General features: G+C 43.5%; 4 protein-coding genes across 7 annotated transcripts; 2 read left to right on the forward strand and 2 right to left on the reverse strand.

The window, feature by feature from the left end:
- Nucleotides 1-2199: 2199 nt before the first annotated feature.
- LOC131092216 (germ cell-specific gene 1-like protein) lies at nt 2200-8969 on the forward strand. Its single transcript, XM_058038833.1, has 5 exons — nt 2200-2509; nt 4335-4382; nt 7534-7686; nt 7891-8002; nt 8710-8969. The coding sequence occupies exons 1-5, from the start codon at nt 2200-2202 to the stop codon at nt 8963-8965; spliced, it is 879 nt and encodes a 292-aa protein (XP_057894816.1). The 3' UTR covers nt 8966-8969.
- A 3836-nt stretch (nt 8970-12805) lies between these two features.
- On the reverse strand, nt 12806-20115 carry DHRS7C (dehydrogenase/reductase 7C). The gene is made up of 7 exons (XM_058038834.1): nt 19989-20115; nt 19354-19509; nt 16554-16666; nt 14781-14991; nt 14446-14538; nt 13997-14152; nt 12806-13074 (listed from the first exon to the last, which is right to left on the reverse strand). The coding sequence occupies exons 2-7, from the start codon at nt 19505-19507 to the stop codon at nt 12866-12868; spliced, it is 936 nt and encodes a 311-aa protein (XP_057894817.1). The 5' UTR covers nt 19508-19509; nt 19989-20115; the 3' UTR covers nt 12806-12865.
- A 1767-nt stretch (nt 20116-21882) lies between these two features.
- On the forward strand, nt 21883-23657 carry BLOC1S3 (biogenesis of lysosomal organelles complex 1 subunit 3). Its single transcript, XM_058038840.1, has 2 exons — nt 21883-21923; nt 22712-23657. Exon 2 carries the CDS (start codon nt 22715-22717, stop codon nt 23189-23191), a length of 477 nt encoding a protein of 158 aa, XP_057894823.1. The 5' UTR covers nt 21883-21923; nt 22712-22714; the 3' UTR covers nt 23192-23657.
- Nucleotides 23658-23927: 270 nt separating this feature from the next.
- CCDC61 (coiled-coil domain containing 61) lies at nt 23928-26871 on the reverse strand. 4 transcript variants are annotated; one of them, XM_058038837.1, is made up of 14 exons: nt 26831-26871; nt 26139-26299; nt 25975-26057; nt 25722-25879; nt 25526-25654; nt 25356-25431; nt 25193-25275; nt 24993-25105; nt 24823-24901; nt 24650-24714; nt 24490-24559; nt 24357-24420; nt 24201-24267; nt 23928-24113 (listed from the first exon to the last, which is right to left on the reverse strand). In XM_058038837.1, exons 2-14 carry the CDS (start codon nt 26284-26286, stop codon nt 24016-24018), a joined length of 1233 nt encoding a protein of 410 aa, XP_057894820.1. In that variant the 5' UTR covers nt 26287-26299; nt 26831-26871; the 3' UTR covers nt 23928-24015. The 4 variants fall into 4 exon arrangements, with proteins under 4 accessions (XP_057894820.1, XP_057894819.1, XP_057894818.1 ...); XM_058038836.1 differs by having other exon boundaries at nt 24357-24414; nt 26797-26854; XM_058038835.1 differs by having other exon boundaries at nt 26797-26854.
- Between the last annotated feature and the right edge of the window lie 6 nt (nt 26872-26877).

The following is a 26877-nucleotide window of genomic DNA, read 5'->3' on the forward strand; positions in this document are numbered from 1 at the left end:
TTTATATATTTACATGTATGTTTATACATATATTTATACATATCTCTATATATGTGTATATTTATCCATATATATTTATACACATATATATTTTAGATATATATATTTATACACATATATATTTATTTTATATTTATATTTACATTTAATATTTATATATATTTATATATTTGTACGTATCTATTTATACATGTCTATATATGTCTATTTTAAATATATTTTTATAAATATTTATATACATATATATTTATACACACCTCATGAAACCAATAAACGATACCTTAAAACACAGAAAAAACTTTGTGTAGGAAACTTTCTCACTCTGGTTGTCTGTCAGAAAACAGCTCACTAAAAGTTGGTTTTATGCTTTTTGATCATATTTTGTCAAATGTGCACACCCAGTGCAGGATCAATGACAATCTAAATGCGACAAAAAGAAAATGCTCCCAGTAGTGAAGTTTTACTACAATTCTTGTGATGTTCAAGGTTTTCTTCAAAGCTGCAGCTGCCAGGTGGGTCGTGGCTGTCTTGGTGTTACCTGCACATATTCTGTTTACCCACCTCTCAAATTTATTCAGCAAAAATCACTGCATGTAACACTTTGTTTGAAGGAAGGTCCAGCAAACCTATTTGCTCCTCTGTTATTCTCTTTCTTTTTTTTTTCACAGTTTAAATAGAACTAACCAATAAATTTATCCTATTTCTCCAATTAAACAGAGCCATTCTTGCCTGAAAAATTGATTTGAAAGTTGTGGTACCAGCATTGCTAGGGAATGAGCAAAACCTGTCTCTGTGAAACATCTCAGACTCAGGTGTCATCCAGAAGGCATCAGTGGTTTCACAGGTCTCAAAATACATTTAATTACAGCCATATGCAGATTAGTCACAGGAACAGAAACAGAGATCAGGGTTTAATCCTTAGAAGGATTTCCCTCCCTCCTGCTCTCACAATTGCTCCCACTCCTGTTCTCACATATGCTACACCCTTGAGAAAATGCAGGGAGACAAAGGAAATTTTCTAATTTTAGGAAAAAATAACACCTGACTGGAGCTACAGCTGCATTTTGGGTTGTGAGATTTGCTTTGCCTTTGCAGACCAGACCTGCTTGGTCTTGCACTCTGTAAGCTGAGCTTTTCATGGCAACCTACAGCAGGCATTGATCCTGTCATCCTTGAGTTTCATCTGCTTCTCCAGCTCAGCTCCGACATCTTTGGGTAGAGAGTTGTCTTGAAAATCCAAATTATTTTCATTAGAAGGTATATAAGTGACTTCAGTGTCTGTCCTGAGGAACCATTGTCCCCCCAGGGCACAAGTTTTGACTTCACAGCTGTAAAATGAAACAGTGAATTACCCTAACACCCACTTCCTTTTAGTTCTTTGCATAACTTACTTGCATCACCAAACAGGCAGAAAAAACAATATATATAACATAAGGTGGGAAATGTTTCTTAGACGGAGGAAAAAGAAATGCTATTTACACAGTGAAATATCAAATAAGGATAATTCAGCATTTTCTCTAATGTTTCACCTCCCTTGGGCAAAACTGGTGTTGTGTGTTCATGGGGGCAGACTGTACAGTGCCCAGGAAACCATCAAGAGCAAATTCAGGTAATTTAATTATTTTCAAATAATTATTTGTCACTGGTGGAGCTCTGAACAGGGGCAGTCCCCTTTCTAGTGCTGCATGCTGTGAAATGCTGTAGCGGACCAACCAGTTTTAGCTCCTTACAAGTTTTTAATAGCAAGAGTCACAACTGTATTCAATTTAAAGAGCTCAGTGTCACAGGAGCTGTGAGATTTTGTTTATTCCTTAGCTAAGAAATAGAGATTCCATCAGTCTGACTCTGATCAAGGTAAATAGGCATGTTTTGTTTGCATAAATAAAACTTTAGTGATTGCACACTGGGGTGCTTCCAGTGCTTCTGAGTGTGATTCATGGGGCAAATGAGCATTTATTGTCACACTTCCTCATATTCCTTCCACAACACATTGCTGCCAAGCAACACTGTCCTTTATTCTTAATCTCCCCTGCCACATGATTTCTGGTCATGCCCAGATCTCTGCTCTCTGCCTTAAACTCCTAAGCCAGCACAATTTTCTGGGAGGGATGAGGAATGGGATGGTGAAGGCAGGCAGGTGCTTCGTCAGAAATTTGCAGGAGGGAATTTCAGGAATAATTTCTGGCGCATCTCCGGAAGATGCCGTCCTCCATCCCCGAGGCAGACAGGAGGCACAGAGCCTCAGCAGCATTTTCTCTGAGTTTCCTCTCTTTAATCTTCTCCATCACGGCTTTCAGCAGCAGTTACTGGTGCGAGGGGACCAGGAAAGTGGCCAAGCCTTTCTGCAAAGGGGACAGCAAAGGGGATCTGTGCATCCGCTTCAACAGCGCCGACGGCAACGGCAGCCAGGCTGTGCAGTACATCTGGGAGACTGGCGACGACAAATTCGTGGAGAAGAAGTTCCACGCTGGCATCTGGTACTCCTGTGAGGAAATGATCAATGAGGAAGGTGGGTAAACCCGTGGGGGTTTATTTAATAAATTAATCATGGTTTTTTGCTGCTTATTTGGTGTGCCCATCCCTTCTGCTTCGTTACTGCCGATGTGTTTTATGGTGTATTATGGTTGTTTGTTTGCATCTTCACATGAAATCACTGCTTGAATCTACAGCCAGGTGTCTCAGGGCATATTTGGTTTTTTAAAAGTTGAAGTGTTGAGAAGGATGAAAGTTTGACAAGGAAGTCTCACAGATATGTGTATGCTTAGCAGAAAGATTTGTGTCCTTAAAAAGTTGCTCTTCTCTGGCAAAAGGGACCTTAGAGGGTAGTGTATAGTCAATTTTTTAAAAAATTCCTAATAAATTCTGCAAAGAACATGAAGGTGACAGGTTGTGGTGTTGATTTAGCTGACAGGTTGTAGTTCCTGTCAATTAAGTACACATAATCAGATTAAGATTATTTGGTTTTTATTCTACTCACCATAACAGCAATTTAAATGACACTAACAAGAAAGCATTTCATTTTTCCAGTGGTCTTATTCCATTAGTCCAAAATGAATCCTTGCTTTAAATAATTCCTTCTGATACCCTATGGATAAAATGCCCTAAGGATCAGAAGGATGCATAAAAAAACATAAAAACATAAAAAAACACAAACTGAGTAAAAAAAAAAAAATTAAATCATTTGCACTAATATATCTGTGGGATCTAAATTAGTTCCTGGATTTCCTCTTGAGCACAAGTATTTCTGCTTTCTTCCTGTGATCTCACCTTGCATAAATCAAAGCAGAAGAGGATTATTTTCATCCTGCTAAAACACGGAGACTTACTAGCCATAAGTGATGGCATTTAATTGGGGCTCGCTCTGCATATGTAAATGGTATGAGAATGAAATCAGCTTGCCATTACAGAAACTTTCTAGCAAATTTTGTATTTTTGTATAAGGGAATTGCTGGTCCAAGAATTCCAGCATTTATTGTAAAACCAGATCAACATTCAGTTTTTCCCCTTATTGCCCTAATCAGTTTAACAAGCCCAGCTAGAGCAGAACTTCAGATAAATCAAAGCAGCTGTCACCTATGCCATAAAATGCAAATATTTTCACAGTCACCTGTCCTGAAGGACCAGTTTTACCAGAACTTCTTGTAAGTTATGCAGTTTTAAGGGGAAAATGTCAAAGACCAGAGCAAAAGTTGTCCAAAAGACACTTTTATCCATGCTGTGTGCTCCAGGGTTGTGTAATTTGAGCATCTGCTGTGGGAGCTCAAGTTTGGAAGCTGATGTTTTCTGACTGGGTGCAGTTAGGAGCTGGAAAAACAAAAAACAAAAAAACAAAAACACCCAGCATGTTCAGATCAGAGAATTAATTCCCAGAGCTTTGTTCACAGCATCTGTGTGGGGGGCAGGGGGGCATGTGGAAAGCAAAGCCCACAGGAAGAAATTGGAATGAAGCTTAGAGGGAATTTGTGTGAGCAGCAGCCTGGCTGCTGTGAGGAGAGCAGCCCTGCCCTGGCACCAGCACTGATCCCAGTCCTGCACAGGAATTTTCCCCTCCTGGCTCTCACAGCCACCACCCCATGGAAATCAGTTCACAGCCCTCCTCTGGCTCCTCCAGGCTCTGGTTCTGCACTGAAATAGTCTGTGAGGACTCTCTGGTTAAACCCCAGCAGAAATTTGATGTACCAGGGTCTCTGTGTACACTAAAAACAGCTTTTCCTGATCTTCTCCCTTTCTGCTTCTACGATAGCTTTTCCATTTCCTTCTATTAATCCCTTTCTTTATATCATTACAGAGTACAAAATAATCCTGAATTTGATTTATTTTTTCTCTTTTTTTAGGTGAGAAATGTAGAAGCTTCATCAGTCTGACTCCAGCTTCTGATCGAGGTAGATATTGCATATTGTTTGTCTGCAGTCAAAACTTTCCTGATCACGCTTACCAATATAAGTATTCTGCATTAAATTAAATGAATCCATTTCAAAAATGCTTGCTTTAATCCCAAAGAGTATTTTTTGTCCTTTATTTACTTTTCTGACTTCAAAATGAAGGCAATATGGCTTACAATATCAATGTATGCCTTTCTGAAGACACATCACTTGGATACGAATGGTTTTTGAAATTGGAATATGGGTACTGGAAGTCAAAATTTGGGTATTTTTGCCCTCTGTCTCCTCATATTTGGAGCCAGGAATTCCATGGCAGTGTGTGAACATCCACCCAGGAGGTTTGTGTGCTCAGGGGATTGAGGGAGATGTGCTGTGCACCAATTGATGGAATCTGAATCCCCACCCTGTGCCTTACGCAGGGCTGTGGGGACACAGCTCCATTCCCTTCTTTCAAAGAATATTCAACAATTCTTGATAAAAATAATTAATTATTAATAAAGAACTATAGTTCTTAATACAGAATATTTCAAATATTTTCATAATACGTTCCTGCAGATGCTGCTTTGTGCCTTCCTCTTGATCCTCAGTGTGAGAACACCAGTCCATCACTGATCTGATTTGACCAATCACTTTACAAGTGGCTGATCTAGAAAAAACCCCAAAACTCATTCTTCCCAGTGGCTGACCCAGAAAAAAAAACCCCAAAACTTGTTCTTCCCAGCATTCTGGGAATGGAGCGTTTGCCTGGAAATGCAATTTCAGGCCCTGGAGAAGAGGAAATGCTCATTTTCTGAAGGCCACTCTTCCTTCTACCTGCTGCAGCTCATCACAGAGACTTACAGCATCACAGAATTTTGTAGCATGAGAAAAAAATATAAATGAGATGTGGGTGCAGTCACACAGGAGTGAGGGGTGGTTTTTGAGAGTTCCTCACAAGGAAGACTGCTGGTGGACACAGAGCTGACACTGACTCTGAACAGCATCAGCAAATGTCACAGGCACTGGCAGGCCAGGGCAGGCAGCCAAGAAGCCTCTGGGTACCTAAGAAGCAGAAATCTCCCTTTGGGCAGTGAAATGCTGCGTGGAAATCCTGCCCAGGACAGATGTGTGCTCTGCACATGCCTGGGGGTGCTGTGGGATCCCAACTCAGTGTGCAGCAGGCTCAGCTCCTCCGAATTCCCCACCCCTGGGTCCCACACACAGGGCTGGTCACCCTTGTCTGGGGCATTTCTCACAATGGCTCACTGCCCAAAAAATGTTAAAATGCAAATTCTCACAGCTGGAGCAGCCAGCACTGTTGGGCAATGCAACATCTGGAGCTCCTGATGAAAATCCCAATTTTTTAGCGAGACAGATTTTCTGGAGGAACAAACCATGTCCAAGAACACCCACACATAGCCTGGCCCAAAAATTTAATGTCTGAATGGTCCATGAATCACAGAAGTCCCACAGACATTGTCCAAGCCAGCATTTGGAGTTATACACCACACAAACTTTGTCTCCTGCCCTAGGTGGTGTCTGGTAACCAAGGATGTGTCTCAGCAGTGTTTCAGTTTTTAAATTATGATTGTTTGTTTGCGTCTTATGAAATCACTGCTTGAATCTGCAGCCAGGTGTCTCAGGGCATATTTGGTTTTTAAGAAGTTTGGGTGTTGGGAAGGATGAAAGTTGGACAAGAAAGTCTCACAGATATGTGTGCTTAGCTGAAAGATTTTTGAATGTAGAATCTGAAGAAGAAATATAAAGTAAAGCAAGTTTTGATATAGAAGAAAAGAATTGCTGAGCCAGTCTAACTGGATAACCAAGGAGGCAAAGGGTGTGTGAGTTAGAAGGGGTTTTTATGACTTAGAGCAAAGGATAAACCCACCTCAAACAAGAAGATGTTTGTACCAAGCAGAAAGATAGCACAGGCAAAGAAGACATGTTGATGTTGCAAGTAGAAAAAAGGTTTCAGAATTTTCCACTGCAAGAAAACTGAAAAACAATTCCTAGCTTAAACTGTAATGTACTGACTTTTAGTGATTGGAGAACAGTAACATGAATGTGGTAATTATAGCAGTTATGATAGGCTATAGATAAGGGTTAGATTGGTTCTGCTGTATTAAGATGCTCAGCAAAGAAAAGTCTGTAATGCAGTGTAACCAAAACCAAAGGGTCTCCAGGCCTGCCTGCAGCTGGAGCTGACAGCTGTGGGCACAGCTCTGTCACCCACGACCCTGGACTGCTGTGACATCCTGGATACAATAAACTGCATTTTGGAGAGCTGCCTGGAGTCCCACATCCCTCATTTCAGCTCTTACATTTGGGAGAGACCATTTGCCAGATCTTGCCACAGCAGATTTGGACACAAGGAGGGCTCCTGCTCCCATCTGTGGGACATTGGCATGCTAAAGGTCAGACAGGCTGAGAGACTTTCATGGCAGGATTAACTTCTTGCATAAGATGTAATTACCAGATCTCCAAAGAGAGAGGAATTAGCAGATAACTAGGGAAATGAATCTCAGCGAAACCTGGAGGCTGTCTGGCCTCATGAAGGCTTCTCAGTCTAAAAAAATCAGGATCCTGTTTGGTTCAAAGTTAGGCTTGTGGGGAAGATTTTATTGAATGACTGGACCCACAGGCAGTGCAGGTGTGTGCATGACCTCCAGGTTGTTAGCTGGGTCTGCTGCTCCTCTCTGCACTCAGAACCATGACACTAACACTTCTTTTTATATCACCTTTGGTTCTTTGTATATTACCTTTGGTTCTTTTTATATTAAATTTGGTTATTTTTATATTACCTTTGGTTTATGGTGATTTTAGGGTAGCTACTGAGTAAAAACCACACTGAACCACATTGCAATAAGTGTGTAGCAAGTGCTATTCCAATATGCAACTGCTTTTCCAATAATTATAATTTGAAAGTTAATTATTTACCTAATTAATTAAAATTATTAAGATTAATTTTTTAAATAATTAAATTTATTTTCCAATAATTATAATCAATTTGTCATTGACACTGAAGTCCTCCACAGATGTTCTCATTACCACAGCACCCTCACAGTCCCTGTGCTTCTGTTTAACTTTGCATGAACAATACAAATGAAGAAGGAAATGGTGAAAATCTGAAATTATTTGCTGATAATATCAGTGCTGTTGATTTGGTTTGCAGGGGTTTTATGGCTGTCCATTGTAGCAGAGCTTCTCTACGTGGTTTTGCTCCTGATTGGAAACATTCTGATGTCAGTAGAAATCTGCTACTACAGCTCTGTCATTGATGGGCTGAAGATCAATGCCTTCTCTGCAGTGGTCACCGTGCTAGCAGGTACAGTTAAACACCTCCATTTCACAAAGTGAAGAAAAATTTTATGGGAAAATATTCTTTTCAATGAATTATTTCTTAATGTGATCTATTTTGAATTTTAGATTTGTGGATTTTGCTACGTTTAACCTATCATTTTTAATTTAGTTGTCAGGTGGGTTGCCAAAGACTAAATAACTGATGTTATCATAACGTTGTATTTTTTAGGTCTTCTGGGCATGGTTGCTCACATGATGTACACAACTGTGTTTCAAATGACTGTAAATCTTGGTCCTGAAGACTGGAGACCTCACACTTGGGATTATGGCTGGTCCTATGGGTACTAACTGGTTTATATTTGGTTCTCCTGTCCTGTCACTGTTCCCTGGGACAGAGCCCGACCCCACCTGGCTGCACCCTCCAGTTCATGCTCATGTGGCCATATTTTTACATGCTGCTTTTAATTTCACACATTTTTAACAAATTGTATTTCAATATAATTGTTTTAGTTCTGTCTCCTTAGGTGTTTTAACATTTCAGAGTTGATGTCCTTTTCTCTCTGTTTACTGTGCCATGCATTTGCTCAGGAATGCATTTCAATGCCCTGAACCTCCTTTACCCAGATATTTTATAGTTCTTTTTAACACTTTTGGGTAACTCACATTTTTCTCAGTGTCCCCTGTGAGATTTATACCCTTAATAACTGCACCTTTTAACTTTTTATGCATTGCCACTTTTTTTATAAAACCCCTTTCTGATATTAAGCTCTAAGCTTAATAGAGAAGTAAAGCTTAAATAGAGCTAAAATAGAGAAACTGGAGATGATTCATTAAACAGGTATGGTAAATGTAGATAGTGCCATAAATATGTAGAGCTCTGTAAATGGTCATTGACCAAAAGTATTTTTTCCTCACCCAGCCTGTTCATCTTTCCCTAATACTCACCAACACAATCACACATAATCAGTGTTTTCAAAAATAAAATTGAAGGGCTTGAATATGAAAATTCCCTGCTAATTTCTGATAATTTTTCCTTTTTTGTTCACAGCCTTGCATGGACCTCCTTCGCTTGCTGTATGGCCGCAGCTGTCACCACTATTAACAAATACACGAAAACTATCTTGGAATTCAAGCACAAAAGGAAAAAGCTGGAAAGGAGCTTTAGGATTCAGTACAAGTTTCCTGAGTACACAGCTCCAGAGAAGGTTTGCAATGTGTATGTGAACTCTTTCCAGAACACCACAGATGACCCCGCACATGCACTGAGAAGTCTGCGCCACCTGGCCACTATTTCAGTCCTGTAAAGCCGAACCAGATCTCAGAGAATTCTGTAAATTACAATCCTAGATCCAAACAAAACGGTGTTCATGAATAAAATGTCTCAATGTGTAGTATTATTTATTTTTCTTAATAAAGAAATTATATTTCCGTGGATGTTTCAAGGAAGTCTTGATATTGGAAAAGAAGATTCAGGTGGCTCAGTTCAGATAAAAACAGTGAGACAGGTTCCTCCCAGATCTAGTTTTTAAGTTTTTAACTGATACAGAGTATGTGAGTTGGTTAGAATTTTAGAGCATCACTCCATTCTGATTCTTTATTAAAAAGACTAAAAAATCCCATCCTGAAACCAAAAGCCATGAGAAGCAGGGCAGCAAATAAGGCATGTGGTGCATGGCTTGGATAATTTTTTTTATGAAAGGTTCAATCTCTCCAAAAAATCTGTGGACCTCAGCTCATGGTTCATGAATTTCACCATACACATGGTGGATTTGCTGTGAAAGGAAGGCTGGTGGAGGGAACAGGTTTCAGTGTAAACACTTAGATAAAATGAGAAGGCAAAATAAAATCTGGAAGATTCATGAGGAGGCAAAATGAAATCTGAAAAATAGCTGGTGGTGGACAGCACACCACCCACCTATGGAATTCTCCAGGAATCATTCTGGGAACAGACTCAGAAAGAATCAAAATTTGATTTATACATTTCTAAATGAAGAATCTCTAATCACATTAAAGATGGGGAGATGGAAATGATTGTAAATATCACAGATCAGGAACATGGAGCCTCCTAATGGAACTGAGCCGTGTGCCTGCTTGGTTGGACACCAGAATATTCCTGTTATTGAGCCCCTTGGGAAACACACTTGTGAACTCTGGGTGACAGAGATCCTACACATTCTACTGAGCAGCTCTGAATTTGGAAAAACCCCTATCTATCTTTATTCAGGCAATAAATGCAGTTTGAGCTTGTTCTGCCAGCAGGATCTGTACCAGGTCAGGCTATGGCCAGTGATTAGGTGGAGCTGATAACAGAGAAGCATCATTGAATCAGAAGAAAAACCATTAGTGGTGAGAGAGAAGAGTTTATGTGTATGTATTGAATATACTAAAAAAATGAGAGTTCCTCATTGGCAACAGGTCCCAAAACTTTACTGCTGGAATTGTACAAATTCACTGCTGCAATTGTAGATAAACAATTTCCTGTACCAAATCAGAATACCATGTGTTCCAGTTCGTGTCCATTACCTTTTTTATTTCTACTGTGCATATTTGAGAAGAATCTGGCTCCATATTCCCTACTCCATCCTCCTAGGTGGCTGCAGATGGCAATAAGGTTTCCTCTTTAATCTTTAGAAAAGTCTGTGTTTATCCTTTACAGTGCTCTGAAAGTGCCACCTTCAGTCCAGCAGGGAACAAAGCAGTGGCCAGAGTTTGGTGCCACTCTGTTAGAAGCATTCTCAATCCCTTGACCAAAACACAAGATCTTTATTCCTCCCCTTGTTTCACTCATTTCTCTGTGATGGATATGTTTCTAACACATTCACCAAGAGAGGAATTATTTCTGATTCCATCTGACTTTCTGCTTATTGTCTACCCTAACTCTTATTTTACAATAGATTTTACCCGTCTCATGCTGTTCCTGGGTGTGATGGAAGAATTTCCACCTCATCCAGGAACATACTTGGCTGATGCCTGCGAGTCCTTTGAAAAACCCAATTTATGCAAGTGCCTCATTTTATTTTTCTTAGCCTGCAGGTCACTAACACAGTCTCTCCACATGCTGCTTCCTCAGGGTTGTTTCTTACAGTGGTTTGCAAGCACATAAAGTGCTGTAGGTAGGCAAGGGTTTTTTAAAATAATTTAGCAGTAAGAATCCATCCAGATCCATTATTAAATCTCAAACTGTCTGTTTTTCTCATGCCAACCATTCCAGAAGCTATATGTCTTCTGCTGGATATCTGGTAAATAAATTCACCTGATGAAATGCAAGATTCCTGATCCCTATTTGTAAGCCACAGTTTTATATTCTGCCTCTCATTTTAACTTTTGACACCCAGTAAGTCCTGGAACCACATTATTTGAAAGCAGAGGAAAAGCACCAGCAGCATTTTTATTCTGATTCATTAGATCCAATCAATTTTGATGAATTTGGCATCTCAGTAAATTTCAGACACAGATTTACAGCAGTCCTGGTTACCAGTGGAAACCAGGTATTTAATGAGAGAAATAGGCACCTCTGGGATGCAATTCATGTTATCCTGAACTCATCTTAATATTTCTTTTTCTTATAATAATATTTTTATGTGCAACATATATCCACAGGTGAGACAGCAAAACAGAGATCAACAAATGAAACAGAAAACTTCAGATTAAATAATAGATTTCCCCAGAGAGAAAAAAAATATTGTGTCTGAAATACCAGTGGAGAAACCTCATCTTCAAGATGAGAAAAAGCCACTGAATTAGAGAAAAGTGTGACCCATTTAAAAGGTCATCTAATCCTTCTTTTCTTTTAGGCAGGATAAACTAAAGCTACATTGCTTTTTTACAGATGTTTCATTAATCTCTTCTTTAAAGCTTCTGAAGACAGGCATTTGAAAATTTCTGTGGCAATTTATCCTTTGTGCTTAACTATTCTTAGCAGAAAATGCTGTCCCTGTAAATCTCCTTGGCAGTAATTTTAGCACATTGTCCTACTCCAGCAGACATGGAGAACACTTCAGTCCTGCCTCCTCTGCAGAACATTGCAGGGATTTGAAAATCATTCAGCTACAACTTTCTAGATAAAAATTCATCTGGGTTTTAAAACTTTCTTGAAGGATATTGGTGTTATTTCACCTCTCACTGCCTTCTGCTGTGGTGCCTTGAACTGCTCACAGTTTGGAAGGGAAATTGTGTGAAGAATTTCTGCTGATCTCTAGAACATGCAATATGCAGTAGAAGGATTATTCAGCTTATTTTAACATGTAATCCACCTGTTTTTACAACAAAGAAGGACAATAATAGAAATCAGAGAAATCACAGAATGGTTTGGGTTGGAAGGGATCTCAAAGAGCATCTGTGTCATTTCACCCATGGCAGAGACAACTTCCACTACCCCAAGCTGCTCCAAGCTCCATCCAACCTGGACATGAACTCTTCCAGGGATGGGGCAGCCACAAACAATGTTGGTTCATGTTTAGCTGGGATGTACTGTGATGCCTGACCCTTTTCTGATGAAATTATGCTTATTCTGCATCTTGCTCTCATGGAAATGTGGAGGACTTGACTGTTGCTGAGTACAGAAACAAAGAGAACTGAGATGACAGCAAATGCCCATTGGTTTGAGGGAGCAGAGCTCTGCTGAGGACCAAGAAAATTTTGAGCAAATGATTGTTTGACTTCCCAGTGAAGGAATAATCACTCACACCACAATAAAACCCCAGTGCTACACCAGAAAATAGATGGAGCTCCAGCAGGAGCTGCAGGAACTGACCCCTCCACCCCAGAGCTGAACACCTCCCTGAGCCAGGTTTCCTGAACCCAGAAGAATTCATTTAGAGCTACAGCCAAAGGTTCATGTCCCTGCAAGTGACAGATATTCCTTTGCCCTCAGAATTCCTGTCATGTTTGGTGATTGCATTATGAATGAGGTCTGTAAGTGCTGGAAGTTTCGTGAGCAATGGGACTTGTAGCAGTTTGGTTCCAATGGCACATTGTCATAATCCCTAAAACCAATTTGAAGATGATTAAAATTTAAATTTAGGAGCTAGTCCAGCTGACCCTTCAATGGTGTTCTGCTTCACCTGAAGTTCCTAAATTTATAGATGATTGTGTGTGTCAATGATAGTGGAGTTATTCTACTCACAGCAAGCAGCACAAGTCACTGACATTCAAAACAAAAACCTTTTTTTTCAGGTCAAAAGCAAAGAAATAACTGAACAAAATCAACTTTCCTCTTCTGTCTTCAGCCTTTCCCTAATCCCTGAGGCAACAATGGCAAAAAACAGCTCGGGGAAGAATGTTCTGATGTAAACTGCTGCTCTGGGGATGGGATTGGCCATCAGCACCTCCTGCTTCTTCCTGCTCACCGTGGCAAGGACCTCCTCTGCCACCTCCACGGGGTGCACTCCATAGGACACCTTCCTGAAAAAGACTGTAAATGAGAGAGGAATGAGAGCTGCAGACAGACAGAGAGACAGGCAGGTACAATGAGGGAAGAGTGTTTAAAAGGTAATCAGCTAGTGAATCAGTCGAATCAGTTTAATTTCTTTAATTTCTTCTTCTCTATGCACTCTCAATCCCTTCCCCACTCCATTCTCCTGATCAGTATGTGACCAAGATCTTTTCATAATTGAGGTAAAGTTCTTACTAGTCCCTAAGGGAAGGAGCAACCTGAGTGCAGTGGAATTTTCCCTTTGGACCTTTTGTGTCACCCTGATTTTTTTAAGATTTTCTAAGCCTTCTGATGTTTATATTGTTATAATGAACTTTCTGACACACTTTATGTTAATAACGTATTGTTTTGCATTCTTCTGTGGAAGAGGAGAAATTGGATGGACTGTTGGTTTGTCCAGTGTCATTGGAGAGGTGGCACTGTCACCCTCCAATCCACTGTCACTTTTGGAAATCTATAAATGTTGGAGTCAGAAAATAAAAAGTCCCTTTTTTACCTTGGAAAGAGCAGTGAGTCTGTGTCATGTTGTTTCATGTCCTATAGTGACACTGTTGTGCTCTCCTCCCCCTCCATGCCTGATGCCCTGATATATTTATTTTCTCATATAACATTGTCTCATTCCAGGCTCCTTCTCTTTTCACCAGGCTAATATTACCTCTATATAGAGGGATATAGAGGTATTCTTTATAGATATAGAATATATCTATATATAGATATAGATTCTATACCTATGTATAAATATAGAATATATCTATATAAAGAAATATAAAATATCTCTTTCCGTTTGCTCCTCATGCTTGTTCATCCTTTTTGCCATTTCCATCATTTTTCCTTTGTTTTTTAACCCCGGAAAAGCCTTCATCCTGCTTTATGTGCCTCATCTTCACCCACCCAAACTCACATTTCCAGATTGATGCCTCCCAGTTGCCTGGTGCTGGCTGGCGATGGTAGGAGCAGATGAAGGTTGGATTCACAGTGCTGACAGAAATATCAAATTCCTCCATTTCAGCTCGAAGACAATCAAAAAATCCTACAGCAGCATGCTTGGAAGCAGCATCTAGAAGTAAAAAGCACACATATGCATGGTTAGATACATGATTGCATGGAAGGAGGTGTATAACAGAGCACAAATATTAGGGAAAATGAGCATGGAATTATTAACCAAAATGCATTTCTAAGGTAGCATTTTAATTATGTTCAACTGAGTTCCAGTTTGAAAAAATTTCAGCCAAATACTGTAGTAATGCTAAATTTGGATGCAAATTAGCACTTTTAATAACCTCTGATGAGTGTCAGGGACTCCTCACAGCTTATGCATTAGAATTTATGGTTTTGCAATGTATCACTTACAAGCTGCACGAAATGGAATTCCTATTTTCCCTTGGATGCTATTAATTAGAACAATTTGGCCAGTTCTTCTTGAGATCATATTAGGAAGGATAGCTGCAAAAAGAGAAACACAAGAAAGAGACACGTAAATAAAAGTGTATTTAGTGAAAAGGAGAAAAAAAAAAAGTCTAAATACTGAAAGCAAAATATCATAAAATCCAATAGCTGGGAATTGTCTTCTAGACTTCACCTGAATTCTACATGCAGAGATGGCTGCAGTATTGATTAACACATTTAATTGCCAATGTGCTTTAAGTGGTAACAGCAAAAAAAAGAAAAAAAATATAATAAAATACCTTTGGTTAATGTTATAGGTCCAAAATAGTTGGCATCCATGATCTTTTTATCAAGCTCCAGTGAAATGCTCTGCACTGCTCCTTTCACCTTCATGCTTGCATTGTTGATCAGAATATCCACACAGCCATAGCAGTTCAGGATTTCCTTGGCTACATCTCTGATGCAGCTTATGTCTGTGATATCCAGAAGAATCAGCTTTGGGGCATATGTCTGATGAGCAAAAGACTCATTTCAGTGGGACTTGTTAGATACAAACTCTATTTATATTTAGATTTACATTTACATTTATAGTTATAGTTATATAGTTATAGTTATAGTTATAGCTATTGCTATTTTTATTTCTATTTCTTTCTATTTGTATTTCTTTCTATTTCCTTTGATGGATGAGCTACACACCCATGGGGACAGAGGAAAGGTAGGAAGGGTTTGTTTTGCTACAGGTCATACAAATGGAGTTTAATTTTGTATGATTTCTGCAAAAACAGATTTTATCAGCTGTGGGACAGAGGAATGAACTTGAAGTTTTTCCCTTTACTGTATTAATTAGACAATTTCATGCAGAATTTTTAGTCATACTTAATATTTTTGCCTAGTTGAATCTGTGCAGGCTAACATGAACACACTACTTTTGTGGTTATTTATGCAGATGAATGAAGCCCACTGAAAAAGAAAAAAGGCAAATATTTGTAGGTCTGATGAGCAATGGCTGCAAAACTTATGTGATGCCTTCAGGAACACCTGTGCCCTGGAACAGTCAGCTGAATGTTGGTCACAGAAGGGAAGCTTTGCCAGGAGCCTCAAGAAACACCTGCCAAAGAGCTGGAGTCCTGCATCTCCACAGTCAGTGGCCATGAGGAAAAGAGAATTTTCTTTTCTTTTTTTAGTTTTTTGGTTGGTTGGTTGGTTTTGGGGGGGGTGGCGGGGGGGGTGTTTCTTGCCCCTCTTCTGGCCATTTTGGGGTTTTTTCCTGTTTTTTTTCTTGCCAGAAAGAAAAATCCTTTCTGGGATCCCTTCTATCTGTGACTTTCCCCAAAACAGTGGGGAAGCTCAAAATGAATTTGATCTCTAGACCTGTCTCCCACTCCCTGAGCACATGAATGATATCAAAACCTGGTGGCATTTCCTGCCATTAAATGAAGCATTTGGATCCCTTCCATCCAAATGATCAGGCCAATTGCTCTGCTGAGGATTTCTAGCTGGGTGGTTTGTTCAGAACACAGGAGCACCCAGATGCTTCACAGGAATAGCTCAGGAGAGCAGGATTTTGGCATCATCTGTCTCTGGACTGTTGCTGTCATTACCTGGGTGACCAAAGCCATCATTGACAGTAAATCATGTTTCTTGTACATTTTTTTACTGGATTTAAAATTCCATTTTGTCCCTGAGCAAGGTTTATTCCAGGCTATGGATACCTACCGTGCTGGGGTCTGTCACACTAATTAAGGCATCATACATATGAAAACCTGGTGGCATTTCTTGCCATTAAATGAAGCATTTGGATCCCTTCCATCCAAATGATCAGGCCAATTGCTCTGCTGAGGATTTCTAGCTGGGTGGTTTGTTCAGAACACAGGAGCACCCACATGCTTCACAGGAATAGCTCAGGAGAGCAGGATTTTGGCATCATCTCTCTCTGAACCGTTTGCTGTTATTATAATGGTGACCAAAGCCATCATTGACAGCAAATCATGTCTCTTGTACATTTTTTTTACTGGATTTAAAATTCCATTCTGTCCCTGAGCAAGGTTTATCCCCAGGCTATGGATACCTACCGTGCTGGGGTCTGTCACACTAATTAAGGCATCATACAAAGCTTCCAACTTCTCCCATGTCCTGCCACACAACACAAGCCTTGCTCCTCCTGCATGAAACACACGAGAACATTCTAGGAGAGAAATACATTAAAAAAAAAAATATTACAATAGTGGCAAATTGATTTTGTTTATTTTGTTTGAAATAGGATGCTGGTTTTGTTAAGGTGGTGAATCCATGCTTTAAAATTCTTTAATTTGAAAATAATATGAGAAAAAAGAAAGCATTGACTTGTGATAGTACATAGGTGAGAAATAGATTAAATTTAATGTAATGGGATAATGCCTGTGTTGAATGGGCTACAGAACAACCCCAGTGCTTGCTGTCCTCCAGGAAACATTTCCTTCAGATTTCAATACCTACAGGAAATCCAGTTATTCCAATCTACCCTTTTTAGATTTCTTAAATGATCATGTTAGACTCCTAATATCTGTATGGAAGTATTTATGGATCCACCCTTGTAGTTTTGCAAACCTGTGCAGCTGGAAGCTTTTATTTAAGCAATTTTTTTATTATTTACAAAAGTAATTTTAAGAACATCTTCCATTTTCTTTTTTTTTTTTTTTTTGTTGTTTTCTAGTATAGAAGGATTTTTAATTTAATGCTCAAAAGAGTATTTGCCAGAACACTTACAGCAGAATTTTCCCCATAAAGAACAGTTGAGGCAATCTTGTGGAAAAAAAGGGAAAAGACTTCTATGTGAACAGCAATAAATCTTTAAAGGGAAACCAATGATGTTCTCCTCTAGAACTTCCCAGAACTTTTTTGAGTTCCAGCACTCAGAAGAAACAGGAACTAGGTTTCAATAACAATCACAAACCATTGAAAACACCTTCAATCATCATAGATTTGTTTCTCTTTTTTAACTTTGATGAATGTTGCCTTTAGTCCAGAAATTCTGGCTTGTAGGGAAAGAATTTGTCTGTTTCCTCAGAGCCCACATCCACAGCTGGCCCCTGCCCAAAGTCCCTTTTTGGCTCTCTTGGAGCCCCTTTAGGCCCTGGAAGTGGCTCTAAGGTTTGCCAGAGCCCTTCCCTGGGAGGAACACCCCACTCTGCCAGCCTGGCATCTTTGTCACCTCCTCTGGACCAGGGATGCTCTGTGGCTGCTCACCCAGATCAGCTGTTTAAACAGATAAATTATTACACACCCTTGATGCCTTCAGTTTTAGCTTTTATATTTTTCAAATCCTGCACTGCATTAGTGCAAAACTCTGAAATCCATATAAAGTGTCAGCTCCTGCCTTCACATTTTGGTCAGACAAAACAATTCCTCTGAGCCTGTGATCCAAGGACATACCACAGCCTCAGGCACCAAAAACTACAAACAAAATTTCATTTGGAGAGGAGAGCAAACTGCGGGAGTATGACTTCATTAGCTGAAGCTGTAATTGAACAATTAACCTCTGATATGCAAATAGACCAAACTTATATCTGTATAAAAAACTGGTGACCATCATCCATCCTGGGTGTAGCCTCTGTAACGTTCTTGCACTGCCCAAGGTGTAATTAACTATGGAAGGCCTTTAATAAATACCCACTTTATTCTCTTAACCTTGCCCAATATATATAGCAAATATATAACATATACAATAATAAAATAGGTGGGCTATATATATATATACACACATTTATATAAAATATATAATGTACATATAATAAAAATAATAATAAATAGGTGGAAAATATATATAATATATTTATATATATAAAATTTATATATATATATAATATACATATAATACGTACAATAATAAAATAGGTGGATCTATTGAGGCCTTCTAATAAATTCCTACTTTATTCTCTAACTCTGCCCAGCCTCTCTTCTAGGCAGCCACTTCTTCCTTGTCCTCTGAATTCACACTGCACAGGCAGCTCAGCTGGGAGCAGGAGTAATTTGGGTGATATTTAAAATATATAGAGAGGGGGGAAGAGATAAAAATAGGGAAAAAGGGGTGAGCATTGCTGTTCACAAGAAGAGGAACTGCTGAAGTGTCTAAGGGCTGAAAAGGAACATGTAAAAAGTAAGGTGACACCTGTTTATGCAGCCACCCTGCACTGACAGCCTGTGAAATGAGATCTTACAGTAGCAACGTGCTAAAAATAGCACTCAGTGTTCTTCTGAAACCTCTCTTCTATTGAATTAAATAAGTACAAAGCTCTGCAGCTCCTATGAGTTTACCAATATAATATTTATATAATATAAATATATAGAATAAATATAATATTTTATTTATACTATACATATAATAATATAATTGTGCTATAGATGATATAAAATTATTTATTATTATAAATATAAAAATAAATATGTATGAAACATAAATATATATTAGACATATAAAAACATATATAAACATATATTAGCCATATTATAAACATAGACTTTTATTATTATAAATAGAAATATATAAACATTATTATAAAAGTAATAATATAAATATAAACAATGATATAAATAATAATGTAAATGTAAATATAAATATAATTATAAGTATAAATATGATTATAAATATAAATATAAATATAAGTATGATTATAAATATAAATATAAATATAAATATAAATATAAATATAAATATAAATATAAATATAAATATAAATATAAATATAAATATAAATATAAATAATTATTATTAACTTCTACTCCATCCAGCCAGTTATTAATGCATCCAAGGCAATGTGTGCATGTTTGTCACCCAGAGCGTGGCTCTCTGGCTGCTTCTGTTCTGTGCCACTGAGAAGAAATGAGACAACTCACCCTTGCCCAGGCCAGAGATGGCATCTGTGATCACCACCACCTTGTTCTGCACTGCTGACTTGGACAGCAGCCACCGGACTGACTGGTAAATGTAAATAATTCCACTGATCCCCAGGAGCAGCAACGGCAGAGCAAGCACAGAAAGGATACCCATGGCTGTGGGAAACACAAGATCACATGAGAGTACAGTAATCACAATACACATTGATTATTTTTCAATTATTCCAATGTTTTCTGATCTAGAAAATGTACTGGCAGCATGCCAAAGCAGCAACTTGAAACAGTAGGGAGGTGATTTTCCAATCAATGGTGTAATGTTGTTTTTTAATGAACAGGGCGATGTTGTTTATTTGTCTGTTTTCCTCATCTTTGTTTGGTCTAGGCAAATCTTGGTTCCTTTTATGCTAAATTACTGTATGGTGGCAAGACCATAATAAAAGAAAAAATATATATCTATACTAATAGGTGTATGTATATTCTATTATGCCTTGAAGCAAAACATGAAATAAACACTGAACTTTAATCACATTGCTATTATCAGAAAACAGAGAGAAAACTTTTAATCCAAATTTCAGATAAAACTCACAACACAAGTCTTTTCTGTTCTAAAAGACAGAGAAAATACAATCACTTACCATGGCTATGAAGACTCCAGACACATACAGAGCATTCTATTGTGTTTTTGCAAACTTTCTCATTACAGATTTATTTAGGATCCTTCAGAGTTTCAGAGAGCACTGATTTGTTGGGGCTGCTTGCCCTGAGTGAGAGTGGCTATGTATGGCTGGGGACAGAGGCACTCCAGAGTAAATTTAGCCTGCCCAGAGTGATCTGCACGCCTGACCTTCCCACCCCACCAGCACAGAAAAGCTCCTGGTACAGAATCAATTCACCTGTAATAATAATATACTATTTAAAATTTTATACTAATAATAATAATAATAATAATAGTAGTAGTAGTAGTAGTAGTAGTAATAATAATAATAATAATAATAATAATAATAATAATAATATCTAAAATATTATATTTTTATACAAGTATATAATTATATATTTTTATATATAAAAAAATATAATAATTCTTATATATAATATATATATTGTATATTTATAAATGATATATCATTATATGTAAAATATATATTTATAGAATTATATATTTTATATATAATATAATTATATATAATGATATATAATATTATATACTTATATTATTTTTATATATAATAAAAATATTATATATATAATTTTTATATATAATTGTATTTTATAATAATATATATTTTATACTTGGCAAAAATTAAAATTAATATTATATGTGTTATGGTTAGAAAGTGATGCTGTATTTATTTTCCTAGGTGGTGTGTTAAATATAGTTTTAGGTTATAACATAAGGTTAAAATGAAACATTTCAGAAAATTGAAGAGAAACTATGCTATGTAAGATTGGTGTTTTTTACATAGCTAAAAAAACATGAATGACAGAAATAAATATGTTTCTCAATGCAAAATGGTCACAGTGTGCTGTAATGTACATCAGTTTCTGCAAGGAAATGTAAAAACATTGAGTCATGTCAGGCCACCTGCAGCAACAGAGAGGAAATCCAATTTTTCATCATCCCTAAAGCCCCAGCTATCTTCTCTTACTTTTAAAGCATCAGCTTTTAATAAACAAATGAGCAGTTCCCTATCAGCAGCTGAGCCAGTTCGTTCCTTTCATGGAACATGATGTGTTGTTTGTTTAATTCAGTCAGGGCTCTGGAAACATCTTTCCTGCAAAGTTGAAACATTAAAAAGAAAAAAAAAAAAAGCACACACTAGAGATAGAGGACTTATATGAGTTCCAAGTGATTTGTTTCCAAATGAACTAGTATAAAGGTAGAATAAAGGTACAAGAAAAGCAAAAAAACAGGACTAGGAGAAGGTCAATTGAGAGAACTATATAGTCCACAGTGTGCAAGACTGTAAAGATAAAATGCTATCATGTCCATAATGAAAAATTGTAAAGGAAAGCTGCCAGAGTCAGAAAATACAGAAATGCAGTGACTGCATTAACCCAAACACCCAAATCTTCAGAAGCACAGAAACCTGACTTTCAAAAATACCCGAGAAATGTGTTGCGCACTGCCACCTTCAGAGCACTGCTGGGAACGCCAGAGGAACAAGACTATTTAAAATTGTTCTAGAGGGTGATGCCTTATGCAGGCTGGCCTAGAACAGAGCCTGGGCAGAGATAAAGAATAAAGCAGGGATTTATTAAAGGATCTCCTCAGTGGATCCACCTTGGGCAGCACAAGAGCCCAGCCAGGGCTGCACCCCAGATGGACCAAAATGCTCCAAAATGCACGACCGGGCAAGGGGTCGTGCATTTTCATCAGTTCTGCTCCATTAGTTTATTGGAGTTAACTGTGCAGTTACAGCTTTAGTTTAATTAGTCCCATCCTTGTTATTTTTTTCTCTTTATTCCACCTTGGTGGAATTGTTTTTGTTCCCGGGCCTGCTGCAGCCGCCACTTCCGGGTGCGGTCACGTGGGCAGCGCGTCATGTGACCTGCGGCGCTGCGGGCAGGAGGTGGGAGCGGGACGGGGGGGGCGGGTGGGGGTGTGGGGACCCCACTGTGGGGATGTGGGGCCACTGTGGGGGTGTGGGATCGAGGGGACCCCGCTGTGGGGATGTGGGGTCACTGTGGGGGTGTGGGATCGAGGGGACCCCGCTGTGGGGATGTGGGGTCACTGTGGGGGCGTGGGATCGAGGGGACCCCGCTGTGGGGATGTGGGGCCACTGTGTGGGTGTGGGATCGAGGGGACCCCGCTGTGGGGATGTGGGGCCACTGTGGGGGTGTGGGATCGAGGGGACCCCGCTGTGGGGATGTGGGGGGTGTGGGATCGAGGGGACCCCGCTGTGGGGATGCGGGGTCATTGCCGGGCTGTGGGATCCAGGGGACCCCGCTGTGGGGATGTGGAAGCTGCTGTGGGGCTCTGGGGTCACTGCCGGGGATGTGGGACCCCGCTGTGGAGATATGGGGTCACTGTGGGGATGTGGGATCGATAGGACCCCGGTGTAGGGATGGGATCGATGGGATCGAGGGGGACCCCGCTATGGGGGAAGTGCGGTCACTGCCATGGGATCGAGGGGACCGTGCTATGGGGAAGTGGGGTCACTGCCGGGCTGTGGGATCCAGGGGACCCCGGTGTGGCATTGTGGGGTCACTGCCGGGGCTGCGGGGCCCCGGCATCGCCGGAGAGGCCCCGCGGGTTCGAGGGGTCTGAGCCCAGGGGATCGGGAGGGATCCGCAGGGCCAAGGCCGGGTCTCCCCCTCCCCTCGATGCCACCCCCTGACGCACCCCTGTCCCTCCCAGGCCATGGCCGCCCCCCGCCCTCCGCGGGTGGTGCCGGGCGAAGCCTCCGAGAGCGACTCGGAGCCGGAGCTGCTGGTGGAGACGGCCGGGGAGGCCCCCGGGGCCGGGCTGAAGGTGCCGGGCGAAGCCTCCGAGACGGACGAGGAGGAGGAGGAGGAGCAGCAGAGGCCGAAGACGCCGCCGGTGCTGGCGGAGGAGCCGGCGGCCGTGTGGGGGGGCGGCCCCTCGCTGCTGCAGCAGCGGCTGCGGGAGGGCACGGGCCGGCTGCGGGGCGCGGTGGGCAGCGCGCTCCGCCACAGCTACGGCAGCGCCGCCCGCAGCCTGGGCGGGCTCGGCGGGGCCCTGGGCCGGGCGCAGGTGACCGCGGCTGCGGCAGCGCACTGCCTGCGCCTGGCCCGCCGCGACCTGCGGGCTGTGGCCGACACCATCGACATCGTCACTGCGTGTCACCTCCTGCCCGACATCCGCGGGCAGCTCTGAGAGGCACGGCCGGGGCACCGCCTGCAGCATCCCCACTGAGTGGCACCAGCGGCGGCACCGACGCCTGGCAGATATCCATGGGCAGCTGCCAGCAGCACTGCTGACCTGTGGCATCGCCAGTGCCATAGCGGGGTCATCACCAGCAGGACCATCAGTGCAGCATCCTGCCGAGGTTGGAGTTGTGATGACATCGAGTCATGTTTGCAGCACCTCACGCTGACCCTGAAGATCTCACCATGGTGGCGTCATCACCAGTGTACCACGGTGACATCAAACAGTGGCTTTGGCACAGAGACTGCCAGCCTGGTGCCCCAAGACCTGCATGATCTGGTGACATCTTCACTGCTGGTCCCCTGCCAGCTGCCGCCATCCCAGAACTGTAGCCTGGTGCTGGCTCATCACCATTGTCCCCAAATGCCACTGTTTTATGTGACATGGAACTGAATAAAGCCATGGTGGTGTCAGAGCCATGCTGGGGAGCTTGGCCAGCACTGTGAGGACAGTAGTGCAGCAGGAGTGGGCACAGAGTAGGGTGACATGGGTGCTGGTGTCACATTGCAGTGGCCTTTGAGTTCACTAGTAGCCCAGGGGATGAGCTTGGTGGCCTGGGCTGTATCCCACATGTCCCCAGCACTGGTACTGTCACCCTCTTGTGATGTCCCTGGTGCCCTCAGTCCCAACACTGTGTCCCTCCCAGGGGACACTGCCCTCACCCCATCCCAAGAAGGACACACTCTGGGGCCAAACAAGGGTTTATTTGGGGACACACTTGTACCAGAACTCCAGAGGACACAGGTAGAGGAGGGTGTGTGTCCCTGGAGGGGTCACATGTGGGTGTTGAGGCTGTCCATGTACTCCTGCAGAGCCTGCAGCCGGGCATCGATCTCAGCCAGCTCAGCTGAGGGCTCCTTGGAACGGTTCTCTGGGGAGGCAGTGCAGGAAAAAAGGGCTAACAAAGGTCTGGGTTGGGGTGTCCCTCAAATATCTAAGGGCTCAGAAGGGGCCTCACCTTTACCAGGGCGCTTGCCAGCAGCCCTGCACACGGGCAGCTTGTGGCTGGCAGCTGGGCAAGGCGCCTGGGGGAGAGGTTGGGGGTCACCAGTGACCTCCTGGTCACCCTGCTTTGGGATGGAAGGGTGGGACCCCCAAAGGGGCAGCCACTCACCATACAGGGGCTATTGCAGAGTGAGGCGCTCAGGGGTCTCCGTGCTCGGGTCACTCTCCTGTCCCTGCCCAAGGAGCGGGGTTAAAGGGTGCCAGAAGGGATGCCCAAGCATCCTGCCCAGCATCAGCGTTACCTGCAGGGCACGGGCTCTGGGGCTTTGCTGGCAGGGCTCCCTCCCTGGCGCCAGCTCCGGGAGCTTTCGGCTGCAGGGAAAAATGGGGATGGGGGAAGTTGAGGAAGGAGCCCCAGCCCGCAGTGGGTGCACCCCCAGCCCTGTTCCTGTTCCCACTCACCAGACGAGCTGCGCCTGTGGCTCCTGGCGGGGCTGCTGCTGCCAGAGGCCACTCCACGCCGCTGGCTGCACCCAAGGGAGATGGTGGTGAGGGGGAACATGGGGCTAACAGGGGAAGGAGACCCCCCCCCAAGTACCAGGGAGGGATGGTGAGGAGCTGTCAGCACCGCTTACTTTCTGAGCTCAGCCTCCTTCTGCCGGCGCTGCCGGGCCCTGACAAAGGCAGTGGGGTCAAAGCGTGGTGGGCGGGAGCCTGGCAGGGGAGGCAGAGGAGGGGTCAGGGTGAGGAGGGGGTGAGCTGTGTCCTGTCTCCACTCCTGGGTGTGTCCCCAAGTGTCCCACACCTGCAGGTGACAGGGACTTGGGCGAGGGGCGGCCCCGGCTGCTCCTGTGGCTCTCCAGGGATGCTGAGCGTCGCTCCTGGGTGCGTGGGGCTGGGCTGGGAGATCTCTGGCGGCTGCCAAGAGGACCAGCACCATCAGGGGGGACAGGGGGACACCCCACGGTCATGAGGGTCCTCCTGCAGGGTTCACCCTGGCCTCACCCTCTCCTGCAGGAGGCCAGTTCAGCTGTCAAGTTCTTCACCCGCAGCTGCAGCTTCTGCTCTGACGCCTTTGCCTGGGCCAGCTTCGAGGGGGAAAAAAAGGCTCAGTGTGCATCTGGCAGCCCCTGTCCCTCCCAGAGCAGCTCCCACCCTCCCCGCCCACCTCTGCAGCCAGCTGCCGGTACTCGCGCTGGTGCCGGCTCTCTGCTGCCCGCTTCTCCTCCAGTGCCTTCCACAGCCTGTGGGGAATGCCAGGGGGTGGTCTGGGGGTTCCCTCCTCACCCTGAGAGACAGGAACCCCCAAACCCTTCTGGGTGCCCTGGCCCCACTCACGCATCCCGCAAGTGCTGGGTCTCCTCCAGGCGCCGCGCCCGGAGCTGCCCCAGCTGCTCCTGCAGCTCCCGCACCAGCGCCACGAGGTCCGGCCGGCCCGCGTAGGGCAGCGGCAGCGGGTAATGGATCCTGGAGGAGAGCACGAGGTGAGGCTGGAGTCACTCCCCCGTGACCCCTGCCTGGTGTCCCCTGTCACCTATCGAACTCCACAGAGTAGACCAGGATGAGGTAGCGCTTGCTGTTGAGGGGGGAAAAGGTGGAAGGGGAAGGCCGGGTGACTGCCCCCACTTTCCGGCTGTGCAGGGTCTCCAGGTCGGTGAAGGTGAGCAGCTCCAGGCTGACGGAGTCGCTGCTCTGCAGAAAGTTGGAAAAGCAGGAGAGATCGGTGAGACACACACCCCACCCCAGGCACCCCCAAAACGCCGCGTGGGGCAGCAGCACGGCCACACCTGTGTCAGTGCCGACTCCAGCATGCTGCAGAAAATGCCAAACTGCTTGAAATTCCCCGTTTTGCGGGTCAGGTCCTCGATGACTGCAAGGAGCAGAGGGTATTTCAGTCAGAGGCAGCCGTGGGAGACCCCTCATCCCCCCCCAGGCTCCCTCCAGCACTCACAGGCGGCATCGAACTCGCCCCTCCACAGGTCGCTGGTGCCGTGAGCCTCCACCTCCACCCGCAAGGTGCTGCGGGTCAGGGTCACCCGCACCGTGTGTGCCCCGGGCCGGAAAGCGCACTCGGCCTGCAGGTACCGCGGCTCCGCCATGGCACGGGGGGCTCTGCGGGCACACAGGGGCACCATTGGCACACGGAGCATCCCAGGCGCACCCGGGCACCCCAGCAGCACACAGGGGCACCCTTGGCACACCATGGACCCCAGCAGCACACAGGGGCATCATTGGCACACAGGGGCACCCTTGGCACACCATGGACCCCAGCAGCACACAGGGGAAAGGGGAGCCCGGCTGGAGGGCTCGGGACAGCTGAGCTGCGGTGGGTTCTGGGCTGGTGAGAGCAGAACGGGAGCAGAATTATGGGAACGGACGGGGTGAGAAGGGGAGCCCACAGCCCCACGAGCGGTGAGCGGACGGCACCTCGGAGCTTTTGTTGACTCGGGCTCGATGGGGGCGGGAGCAGCGCGAAGGGGTGGAGAGAACACAGCGGAAGAAGGGGAGAGCCGTGGGTTTGGGCCTGCTGCCTGCGGGGCTGTTCGGGGGTACCGAGGGAGGGGAGCTGGGGGTTGCCGGGCCCGCGGTGCCGCTCAGCCCACAGGTACCGGGAGCAGCCGTGCCGCATCGGGGGAGCCTCACCGCCCGCCGCGATCCTCCGCTCCTGGCCGCACCCCGCTCCGCCACAC

The sequence above is a fragment of the Melospiza georgiana genome, chromosome 21 (genome assembly GCF_028018845.1).
Source record: "Melospiza georgiana isolate bMelGeo1 chromosome 21, bMelGeo1.pri, whole genome shotgun sequence".
Taxonomy (NCBI): Eukaryota; Metazoa; Chordata; class Aves; order Passeriformes; family Passerellidae; genus Melospiza; species Melospiza georgiana.

Bases quoted from the DNA above. Each gene is read 5' to 3' on its own strand.
- LOC131092216 (XM_058038833.1), top strand. From the start codon at position 2,200: ATGCCGTCCTCCATCCCCGAGGCAGACAGGAGGCACAGAGCCTCAGCA. The intron at 2,510-4,334 runs GTGGGTAAACCC...CTCTTTTTTTAG, and splicing joins GGAAATGATCAATGAGGAAG to GTGAGAAATGTAGAAGCTTC. The intron at 8,003-8,709 runs GTACTAACTGGT...TTTTGTTCACAG, and splicing joins GATTATGGCTGGTCCTATGG to CCTTGCATGGACCTCCTTCG.
- DHRS7C (XM_058038834.1), bottom strand. From the start codon at position 19,507: ATGGGTATCCTTTCTGTGCTTGCTCTGCCGTTGCTGCTCCTGGGGATC. The intron at 14,539-14,780 runs GTATTTTATTAT...CTCTTTTTGCAG, and splicing joins ACCTATAACATTAACCAAAG to CTATCCTTCCTAATATGATC. The intron at 13,075-13,996 runs GTGAGTTTGGGT...TCTCATTTACAG, and splicing joins GGAGGCATCAATCTGGAAAT to TCTTTTTCAGGAAGGTGTCC.
- BLOC1S3 (XM_058038840.1), top strand. From the start codon at position 22,715: ATGGCCGCCCCCCGCCCTCCGCGGGTGGTGCCGGGCGAAGCCTCCGAG.
- CCDC61 (XM_058038835.1), bottom strand. From the start codon at position 26,816: ATGCGGCACGGCTGCTCCCG. The intron at 26,300-26,796 runs GTACCTGTGGGC...GTGTGCCCGCAG, and splicing joins ATGCGGCACGGCTGCTCCCG to AGCCCCCCGTGCCATGGCGG. The intron at 24,902-24,992 runs GTGTGGGACACT...CTCCCCTGCCAG, and splicing joins CAAGTCCCTGTCACCTGCAG to GCTCCCGCCCACCACGCTTT.